An 11,570-nucleotide genomic window follows, 5' to 3' on the forward strand; every position below is an offset into this window, starting at 1 on the left:
GTACATCAATAACAAATTTGAAGGTGTACGGTGGGACAGAACAACCATGTATTACATCACCCATAATGTTCATCATCATACACAGCAACACTGTTGCTTCATCGCCGTCCAACCACAAATTTTGTCCAATTATATCTAAAGCCAGGAATGAAGAGAAGAGTGGCTGAAGGAAGAAGATGGATGCTGGCTTATCGCAATTATTCTGAGGTGCCTGCACCTCAAAGTGCTCACTCAGACAACTCGAAAAGAAACTGACAACACAAACACTTCTGACATCGATCAGCATCCATTTATCTCAGTATTTCTATCAAAACGTAGGATGGGTGTCTGGGCCTCTATCCTAAAAAGCGAACCGCACCAACAACACTCAGACTCTTCTTATTCCTTTACATGCCTTTCTGCCAAGTCGTACATCGTCCACCTCCCAGTTTCCGGCATTTTGAAGGAGGTACAGAGAACACCACCACATTTGATGGTGCTGGATGTTTTCCGCGATTGGATTGCCTGTTTTACAACCAAACACCCGTCTCCTAATTGCTTTGTTACGAATCTGTTGAGACAATCTGACGACAGCAACCCTTCGAAGGTATCAGTGATGAAAACCTGGAGATATCTCACATCGCCTTTTCTCAGAAACCATATTTCACAATCGTAAGTAAATACCCCCATTGTTGTAGCTTCGTACACTTGATTGGGGAACACCATCTCCTGTCGAGGTGGACGCTCCTTGACAGTATCCCAGCTCACGTACAACCATGAATTGCACACACAAAACTAAATTCATGTCACATCGGCGATCGCGTGGTGTCACAAGTCGAATCGCCTTACTTGATACATACAGCAGGGCGAACAAGCGAAAACATGCTACTGCTGACGCCTTCCTTCGTATACTTTCACGATTTTCCTCTTCTACCTTACTTCACTCAAATTTGAATGCTCTCTCCACCGGTCCCACCACTAGGACTGATCGTTTCGTTCGCCATGCATAACACTCAGCTGCAGCATCTGTATGTCCGACTTCAGAAACAAACTCAAACTCTTGGGAGCTTAATTTCAATTCCCGAAAGCCTGTGTGTTTGGCCGCCACCAATGTTCGTACGCTCGTACGCTGGATTCCCTCGGCATTGATTTATGCAGTCAGAAACAAGGATACAGGATAAAGGTATTGTGATAGGGCCACTGCTCCATCGCTCTCTTCCAGCTCCCGGATACGCACCTCCGGTGATGTAGGGGTCGCTGCTGCTGGATATACTGGGATGGGTACTATATTGAGCAATCGAGCAGAAGCGTCTCTACTTGATTGGATACCCGTTGACAGTCGCCTCTTCATGGTTCGCTTAACAACGTCTGTGAGAGAATATATAGGATGTGAAACCCATCGCAATCAGTTTATTGTGTCTGCTTATACCTCAACGCACTGTGGTTCTGAATCTGCAAAAGAAGGTTTATCTGACTCTCTAGCTGCTCTTTTACAATGGACTAAAAGCTCTGATGTAGCTGTTGTTGCTGGTGACATGAACCCTCAGGTAGACGGAGGCCCTAATGGGTGGTCGCCTTGGGGTGAATACTCGACTCACGGACAACGGAGGTCGCCTGTCTTAGGTGTGTGCTGACCACAGTACCGATTTCCGGCACAGTGGAAATCGCTTGGCAAAGTGGTGCTCACTATCGGTGGCGAGGGTCGACCACTGCTTACTGCTCATTCTGGAACACCAATGTAGAATCCAGCTATGGACTTGTACGCTGCTGCGTTTCACTACGCTTTTCAAATCCACACGAAGCGCGCACGCCTCGCTTAGCCACTGAGAAGCTAGTGGGCCCAGAAATCAAACACAACTATCAAAACTAGCTGCCCGAACGCGTGCCCGACGGTCTGTTGTCGGATATGTACGACCACTGGGAAAACATATTCGAAGCACTAATCAGAGCCGGAACTTCTGTTTGCGGTACAACCCAGCTAACCCCATCCGAATATTGGATCTCTGTTAGTACCGCATCTTTGCTGGAGGCTCAGCGACAGATTCTGCCTGGTCGCAACCACAACTCCACCAGACGCCGGTTAAAACTGAATGTTCTTACGGACCGCGAAACCTGGTGGACCCGAAATGCCGAAAGGATTGAAGACACGAAAGATGCTGGAAAGGACAGCAAACTGGCCCATTTGATTCAGTAGGCTGGGCCTCGGAGTCCTCTTTTCAGCGGAATTATCAGGTATCAAAATCGCTCCTTGATATGCAGCAAAGGAGAATGTTTGGCCCAGGGTGTAGTGGGAGTCGATAACTTAGTTAATCGAACAGAAATGTTGGCAACAGAAAATGAACGTAGTGCGGATGAACAATTGAAAGTGGTTAAAGTAATTTTTAGTATTTTGAGGGTCTGAATTGAATGGTGAAATAAAGTTTCGTCGTGGACGCAAGAAAGTTTGTAACACCTGATCTAGACTTCGCGGCTACGTAAATTGTAGGGACGAGTGCGTTGCTGTTGCATCAGAAGATTCTGAGCATTTTCTGATATGCTCGTTTTCGGTCTGTTTCGAATCTCTGGTAATATTCCAGCATTTCCTTCACTGTTGTTATCATCCGATAACATTTGAGACTCGAGCTGAACATTTTCTGATCCCCTATCGCCACCTGCGGGTGCGAGTTGACGGATGGAAACTGTTTGGTCCCTACCGTCTTTGAGCCGAATATGGGCATACTCAGGATTGCATTCTAGTAACGTCGCTTCTTCCACAATTGGGTCATATTTTGATGTGCGGTCAAACGACTTCACAAGGACAGGACCTGGTGATGTTAGCCAGCTAGGCAGAGATGGTCCGTACGATGATCGACGCTCGTGAACAAACATTCTCTCATGTGGCGTTGAATTAGTAGCCGTACAGAGTAACGACCGAATGGCATGCAGAGCATCGATGAGCATATGTTCCCAATGTCCAACGTCGAGATTACGAGATGTTAGACCGAGTGTGATAGCTTTCCAAAGCGTTCCGTTTAGCCGTTCCACTTGTCCGTTGCCCTGGGGGTTATAGGGAGTGGTTCTGCTGGTAGCTATATGCCTGCTATGCAGAAATTCTTTGAGTTCGACGGACATGAATGAAGGGCCTCGGTCCGAGTGAATATAGGCTGGCATACCGAATATTGAAAACAGTTGACATAAACAACTGATGAGTGTCGATGCTTTCATATCCGGACAAGCGAAAGCAAATGGGAATCGCGAATACTCATCTATGATCGTTAGCAGATATTTGTTACGAGTAACCGAAGGTAAAGGTCCTTTAAAGTCGATGTTCAGGCGTTCAAACGGCCGGGTAGCCTTTATTAGTTTTCCCTGTATATGACGATGAAACCGAGGTTTTATTTGCGCACATACCCTGCACTGTGCGCCAACGGCCCTAACTTCGTTCAACGAATATGGGAGATTTTTCGATCTGACAAAGTGAAACATTCTTCGGACTCCGGGGTGGCATAACGAGGTATGTATGGTCAGCAGTTCGGAAGAATTAGACACGGAGCTACAAAACTGGCGGGATAGTGCGTCGGCAGCTTGATTCTCTTTGCCCGGACGATAAACGACATCATAACTGAAGGGAGAAAGTTCGATGCGCCACCGTAGTACCTTATCATTTTTAACTTTACCTTTATGGTTAGTATCATACATAAAGGCAACAGATCGTTGATCCGTTATCAACTTGAAGTGATTACCAATGAGGTAATGTCGCCATTTTCGTATAGATTCAACTACTGCATACGCCTCCTTTTCAACAGCGGAATGGCGTTGCTCAGATGGAGACAGTGTTCTGGAGAAAAAGGCCACTGGTCTTCCGTTTTGATTTAGGGTGGCTGCGATTGCCACATCAGACGCATCTGTCTCGACTACCAACGGTTGTGTGTAGTCGATAGAAACAACCAGGGCGTTAGCCAGTTCCGATTTCAGTACATGAAACGCCGTTTTCACCGATTCAGGTAGAGGAAATATTTGGTTGTGCACGAGTGGATAAATTTTATCAGAAAAATGTGATATCCAGTGCGAATAGTATGAAAACAACCCGATCGCTCGCTGTTGGGATTTTTGGTTACTGGGTAGCGGAAGATTGCGGAGTGGTTGCAATCTATCGGGGTCTGGTTTGATAGTACCTTTAGATACTTCATAACCTAACAACCGTACAGTTCTTGTACAGATTGTACTCTTTGCTTCATTGAAAATGAGTCCGAAACGCCGCGCCACTTCTTTGAACTTGGCTAAATTAGCATCATGTTCTTCCATAGACTTACCACATATAGTGACATTGTCTATATATGCAAAAGTGTCAGCCAGTTTCTCTTTGGCAATGATTTCATTAATTGTGCGTTGGAAACAAGCAACGCCGTTCGTCACACCGAAGGGTATCCGACAAAATTGGTACAAATTGCCATCAGCCTCGAAAGCAGTATATTTACGTTCGTCGGCGCGGATAGGAATTTGATGATAGGCACTGCGTAGGTCGAGTGTGCTGTATAATTCATAACAAGCGATCTTTTCTATCATTTCATCGATGCGTGGGAGTGGATACGCGTCCAGATACGTATAACGGTTAATTGTTTGACTATAATCAACCACCATTCGTTTCTTGTGACGCTCGTTGGTTGTGACCAAGACTTGAGCGCGCCATGGTGACGTTGATGGCTCTATAACTCCATCACGCAACAGGGTATTTATTTCCTTGCGAATAAAAAGTTGATCAGGAAAAGACTGACGTCTGGTTTTTGTCGCGACAGGTTTACACATTGGTGATAGATTCTGGAACAAAGTCGGTTCAGGAACCTTAGCAGCTGTCAAATTGCAAAGGGAAACAGGTGGTCGGGAACCGCCGAATGGTATTTCTAATCCCTCGTGCAGGTTGAGGAAGTCGTGACCGAGCAACACATCAGCACATAGATGCGGCAGAACGGATAGCCTGACATTTTTGTAATCGAAGTCTTTTAGCTGTAGGTGCACCAGACAATGTCCAAGGGTATCACTCACAAAAGATGTGTTAGCCATAGAGATTTTGCTTCTTGATTCAAGTACTCGCCAGCTATACTTATTGACGACTGATGCTGAGATATAACTCTCAGAACTACCAGTATCGACTAGGGCTTGGAGACGGACACCGTTAACATGAACATGGCTAATCGCTCGTTGTAGGCATACGGGAGCAGACGCAACAGTAAGCGCCGACAACAAAGATTGAGTAGTCGCCGTCTGTGGCTTGATTTTCTGTTTGGAACGACAAACTGACTGAAAGTGACCCTTTTTACCACACAGCTTGCATATGGCATCTCTGGCGGGACAGGCTGTTCGCGGATGTCGGCTATAGCCACAAAAGAAACATTTATTAGTTACCGCAGAAACCAGGATTGTATCTTCTGACTGGGCTGTATCTTGAATTAAGCCACTTTGTGGAGCAGCGTTGCAAGGGTTGGATGAGATGGGTACTTGATACGACAATGCCTGTTTGTATGCCGATTCTAATGCTTTAGATTTTTCTACGGTTTCACGTAGCGTCAACGTATGGTGCTCCAACAACCTCTGGCGGATTTGAGTAGACTGAATGCCCGATATAAATGCGTCCCTGATAGCTTCGTCACGACGTACATCGCCTATCACACTTTGATAATTACAATCAACAGCTAACGTCCGTAACTTTTGCACATACTGATAGAGTGTTTGCTCATTGTCTTGTTTGCATGTGTGAAGAACGTGTCGAGCGAAAATTTCGCTTTTGGTGGGGGCATAGATTGAACAAAGAGTATCGACAGCTTCTTTGAAAGTGGTGCACTCAGAAACAGATTTATAGACAGAAGGAGAAAGATAATTGATCAAAAGTTCAAGTTTGTCCGGATTATGCGTCTCAATACAAGATAAAAAATGGGAGAATGTACGATACCAGTGAGTCCATTGGTCGGTTGCATCAGGAGCCTATGGATCCGCGTCAAATCTGGCTGGTTGAGCAAAGCGTTCCATGGATGACAAAACAATATGTTGAATAAATTGTAGTGGGAGTCGATAACTTAGTTAATCGATTATTGATCCGTCGAGTAGAATGAGAAGACTTCGCCTAAGGATAGGCTTTATTCAACATATAAGCACAGTATAGACTGAAATGACAAGTGAAAGTGGATTAATGGAAATAGCAGTAAAGCGTAACTTTCACTACACGGGGAGCACAGTACTTCTCATGATTTGCGTACTTATTATTATGCTTGTCCTGTTATTAAAATTTCAGCCCATTCTAGACAAGTAAAAAAAACTCGTACTCTGTCCCAACTCGTTTTCGGGCACATTCTAAACGTCTCAATTTACTGTCGGAACTTCTAAACCCGACAAACCCACACATGTTCTAAACCCCAGCCAGGAGGGCCAGGAGACTGTTCGTCAGCACTCTGACCATTGACTAACCCGATTTGAGAGACTGTGACTGTCGCACGGACAACACCCAGTGTAGTTCAGTGGGTCACGGAAACCCAGATACCTTCACGTCACGGGAAGGTCGATCTTCTTTGCGACGGCATCATAGGCAGTCGAGGCGAAAGCTTGCTGTGTACTCGTAAATGCCCAGAGGCGTTTGCGTACAGTTCCCTCATAAGGATATATATTTGGAAGTAACGCCATTGTTCGCTAGAGATTGCCAAATTTTCCGACGATCGACAGGGTCCAAAATAAACTGCAGTTCAATAAAACGTAGCACATTTGAAAGTAGCATTGTTCAAGAACTTATATTATATTGAATATATGGTCAATCCTTTCATGTCCATTGCGTCTGCCCTATAATTGATGAATCTGGCATATATATATATATATATATATATATNTGCGCTATATATGATGTATCTGGCATATATATATATATATATATATATATATATATATATATATATATATGTACTTGCGGATGGTCCGGTCTTCTTCAATATTTTCATTTTATAGCTTGTAGCTTGTCAGATGACCAACTAAGCAGGGTCATTTTATTGCCTGGCAATAATCTTTTGTGGACACTACGAAATCGGTCTTTCCTCTGTTCTGGAGAGACCGAGTCGTTGAAAAGTCAATGACTATTTCTGTAGATAGACTCCGAAAGAAACCAAAGTCGCTCCTCGAAGCCTATTCCGGGACACTTGCGCTTCAGATGGACTGCCTGAAGGATTCGATCTAGAGTTTTCCGCTAGAGGGACGGGCTACACTTTGAAAAGATGGTTCCGGGAGTCATGGGGGATAATTGCTTCGAAATTCTAGGATTTATCAGAATATTTACGCTGGTAGAGTGATAATTAATGGGCAAACCCTGGTAAATTATCATATATTTTCACGTTCAGTCCAGTGCTCCGTAGAGACCGCCTTTCGATAGCTCTTTAGAGCACTTACCAACGTCTTAACATGCCGAAGAAAACCACTCTGCCAACGTGTTAACATAGACTCCCTAGAGGAAAACGGCAAAACTGGTGCTATGCGGATGAAAATCATGTTTCAAATTCCTAAACTATCTCGGGATCCAGCCTGGCTGTAAGGTTGGATGTCACATGCACACATGGTATTGAAATGCAGGGGAATCTAGTGAACGGATTCTGCCTCCTGGTCTTTATTGGGGAAGGCACGGCGCCTAATTTTCCGTGAATAGGTCAGCTGAGATGTACGGAAAATTCGACTGACTTTATTGCCTTAAATTTACGGATTTCTGACTAACTTTTTCAGGTGCCTATAATGGCGGACTCCAACACCTGGGACGTCGTTATCGTTGGCGCAGGAATTGCGGGCTTGACGGCCGCAAAAGTATTGTCTAAAGAAGGTTTGAAGGTTATTGTTCTTGAAGCCAGAGAACGCATTGGGGGACGAATCCATACTCTTCGCATGCCATGTGTGGGCGACGAAATCCCAGCTACTGTTGTGGACTTGGGCGCTAGTTACCTTCATGGGTGTGTCAGTTCTCAGGATATACAACCACTATTTACACTGGCCACTCGTCTCAACATGCCGACAGTGACGGCTCCCGGGGATATTTTGGGCCCGTATCGAGGTTGGGAGTGTCCGGAAATCGGTCTTTGGAGGGATCCTAAGACCGGAGAAGAAATTCCACTTCATGAAGTAACCGAGATGAGCTTGTTGTTGGATCGATGCTTGGTACACATTATGACGTCTAGCAGACTCAAGTCAGAGGGTGCCGTCGAAAAGTATGACCTCTCCACTGCGATGAATACGTAAGTCTTTTGGAGCTTTTTTACAATGTAGCACTATTATTGTGATTACTCCCCCCACCGTATCTGTCAATTTCATTGAATGCCGGACTATTGCATCCCAGGAGCTTATCGAAGTATGATAAAATTCATCAAGGCAAGTAAACTAGACATGTCTCTTAATACTCCAATTCTCACCTACCTTGTCCCTAGGGCTATTATGCATCCCGGCTTCCATGGTAGAAACGGGTCAGAAAGTATGTGTTTTGTGATTTTGTGCCACAACCGATACTTGCTTTCTGCGGTAATCTTGGTGAGGATGTCGGTTTAGTGACAACCCTGGTTTACGTGCAACCAAACACACTTGTCAGCAACTGTTTATCTGTCAATCTTTAAATCTATTCCATTGGTTTGCTTTCTTACTTGTAAACTCAGGACTTTCGCTAATATCCTTTTTGTAGGTTTTCCTTCACTAGCTTTCTATAAAGTTCCTTGAATTGTAACGCACTGTGGTTTTCATCTCTTCCCTAAGGTCCCTCGATGTGTGCCTTCGCCTCTTGTTCACAGCTGGAAAACGGACCTCACTCACACTTAGTAGCCGTGAACGCGGTATTTTTGACTCTTTGTTCGTCCGCTACATGGCCTACGTGAATCCCGCACATCGACTGTCTGCACAGCTTCAGCTTGGACCACATTATGAGGCTGACGCATCTGCCAATCTAGCCTATGATACTGAACAACCTACTGCCTTATCAAAGCAACTTTATTTGGATTGGTTAGAGAGGAAACGGAAACATCTAGCTTCGTACCCACTTAAACCATGCGTTGCTCGGAAGATTGAACATAAGTGGGAAGACAGACTGGTACTACAGGGTTTTGACAAGATGATCGAATTTCTGGCCACGGATTTGGATATACGACAGCGTTGCGTTGTTCGGTATATTGATTGGTCGAATGTAGTCCCTAATAAACCCAGACTACCCAGTTCGGTTCGACCTGGACACGATCTTATTTGCATCGAGGCTTCAACGTACGCAGAAGGAGAGTCTCCCCCGGCAGCATGCAGAAAACCATCTTTAAAGTTTTTCGCAAAGTATTGCATTATCACAGTTCCCGTTGGCGTCCTGAAAGGTTTGGATCGACGAAGCGCGGTAAAATTCAATCCACCCCTTCCGGCCAGAAAATCGTTGGCCGTTGAACGGCTGGGGATTCCTCGATTAGGGTCTGAAACGCATAACAAGGTGAGAAGCTGTCTGTGGAACGTTTCCATTGGTCTCGAGTTTTACGACTTCCACCACCAGGCACACCTGTACTATGGATCCTTTATGTATGTCGCGATACCGTGGAGCGATTTTCCACAGTTGAGCCAATAGATTTGCTTGTGAATTTATGCTTACCATCTAGTATGTAGCATACATAAGTTTTTATGCCTACGTTACGGCAGCGCATCACGTCACCACGCTATCGTTTTTTGATTGAGGTGTGAAACGTCCCGTTTGTTACCGCTGCTTGTCTTCCGCTGCTCGAGGATGTTCCATTCCCTCTGGTATGAAAATACAGCCTTTAGTAGCTCGAGAGAAGGTGAAGCAGGCGCATTCCATTCGTTACTGGTGGATATTCACTCATCTGTGATGTGTCATTGGGAAAAGTGATTACCCTTTCGGTTTCAATGCACATTTTTGGTAATCTGCGTCGGTCACCAATTGTGGAATGATTTTTAGCACCTTTCTTCTAGAAAAAATCCGAACTGAAACAATTTGGGAGCGCTGAGTTTTCACTTATTGCGAAAGCGGCGGTTTTCTGTCCTCTAAGAAGGCATATTGCAATGGCGATGCCCTTTGCCTCTTCATATAATAACCAGTCAACTGCGACGATAAACAGCTACAGTTATGAGCACAGTTACTGCACTAACTCAGCTGATTCCTGTTGACTTCACTTTATCGTGGCTAGGTTACTTACATGGTCATCGTGACTGAACACCAGCTGTGTTGAAACCAGAAATACTTTTCAGTACCCCTTCTTCTTATTGAACACACATCGTCATTTTATCTCATGGTCAACACTAGACTCCGGCCAAATGGTACCATACTTTTGCATCCGTAGTGATGCGGATGCTGGGATCCATAGAGACCGTCATGAATACAACTGATTTTTTTTTAAAAAAGCACCGGATATACGTAATAGGGTGTTTTATGATTACCCTACCTAAGAGGAAATACCTCGCGCCACGTCGATGAGAAACTTTCGCATTTAAGTTACTTTCTCACTGATAGACCTTTGCAGTGACTAGCTAGCGTAGAATTAGTCGAACAGATAAAAACCATTCTTCAAGACTCTATTTTCGGTATCTTCATGGATAAGCTAAGTCAGTGGGTGTTTCTATCTCTATTCAATCCATCGTTTAATTTTTGGCACATTCAATTCACTAACGCCGTTTGCAAATATCAACCTTCTCCTCATACATCCTTGTGATCTGTCCCTCTGAGTAGGAAGTTACTAGATTTATGTGCCAACTTAAACGGCAGAGCCAGCCATGCAAACGACAAGCTCATCTTTATACAACGAAGGGCCCCAACCGGCCAGCGGTGCATATGCTAATTTTTACTATCGAACTACAGTGGGTTTGTGGTCTTGTTGTCTCTGAGTTGCATGTCTATCGATCAGGCAGCTCGCAATTAAAGAGAAAAACGGCCTTGATGGAACGTTGACTCGACAGGATAAATTACTGATGATTCGAAATTCAGGCTGAATGAACAAAGAGCATCACATTCCCAATGAGCAGTGATCATAAGCCACAATGGAAGAGTGTATTATTAGAAACGTAACCAAAGGAGAACTGTTCATCCCTCCTAACGCATCTTTTCTGACTTCAGAGATCATTGGACTGCAATCGCGGATTCACCTGCATCCGTTTAACCTGAGTTCGATGCGAACAGTTCACCTTTTGGGTGTATAAATGATCGGACCATTTGGAACGACACCGTATCCAAAGGAGTCAGTTCTCGATGGATGGTTATGCAGTTCCCTACAAAAAGTGGTGTCAGACAGGGATGTCCACTATCCCAATTCTTGTTCAACTTCGTCATCGATGAAATAATAAAGCGAACACTGGATGGCTTTCAAAACCCCGGTGTCCAAATTGTTGCTAGCGAGAGCCTTGTCGATCTGGAGTACGCAGATGACATCGCCCTCATCTTTGAAGACCTTAGCGAAGCACAAGCCCTGTTGAATAAACTGACCGCCATCATACCATCGTTTGGCATGCGCCTTGCACCTTCAAAGTGCAAAGTCCTGCTTCAGAACGTGCCATCTGCGAACATATCCCTTACAGTTCATGGAGAACCACTGGAGATTGTGAAAAACTTTACATACCTCGGCAGTTGT

At 44.7% G+C, this 11,570-nt stretch overlaps 2 protein-coding genes across 2 annotated transcripts in view; one reads left to right on the forward strand and one right to left on the reverse strand.

The window, feature by feature from the left end:
- Positions 1–1,849: 1,849 nt before the first annotated feature.
- T265_08640 (hypothetical protein) overlaps positions 1,850–11,570 on the forward strand; it is a gene marked incomplete at both ends in the record, with an annotated part of 14,937 nt that continues 5,216 nt past the window's right edge. Inside the window, 4 exons of the mRNA XM_009174506.1 lie at positions 1,850–2,169; positions 2,212–2,353; positions 7,708–8,210; positions 8,719–9,427. Coding sequence (XP_009172770.1) covers positions 1,886–2,169; positions 2,212–2,353; positions 7,708–8,210; positions 8,719–9,427 — 1,638 coding nt within the window. The remainder of the gene's footprint in view (positions 2,170–2,211; positions 2,354–7,707; positions 8,211–8,718; positions 9,428–11,570) is intronic.
- Positions 11,244–11,570, reverse strand: part of T265_08641 (hypothetical protein) — a gene marked incomplete at both ends in the record, with an annotated part of 2,335 nt that continues 2,008 nt past the window's right edge. Inside the window, one exon of the mRNA XM_009174507.1 lies at positions 11,244–11,460. Coding sequence (XP_009172771.1) covers positions 11,244–11,460 — 217 coding nt within the window. The remainder of the gene's footprint in view (positions 11,461–11,570) is intronic.

The sequence above is a fragment of the Opisthorchis viverrini genome, assembly GCF_000715545.1.
Source record: "Opisthorchis viverrini unplaced genomic scaffold opera_v5_233, whole genome shotgun sequence".
NCBI lineage: Eukaryota > Metazoa > Platyhelminthes > Trematoda > Opisthorchiida > Opisthorchiidae > Opisthorchis > Opisthorchis viverrini.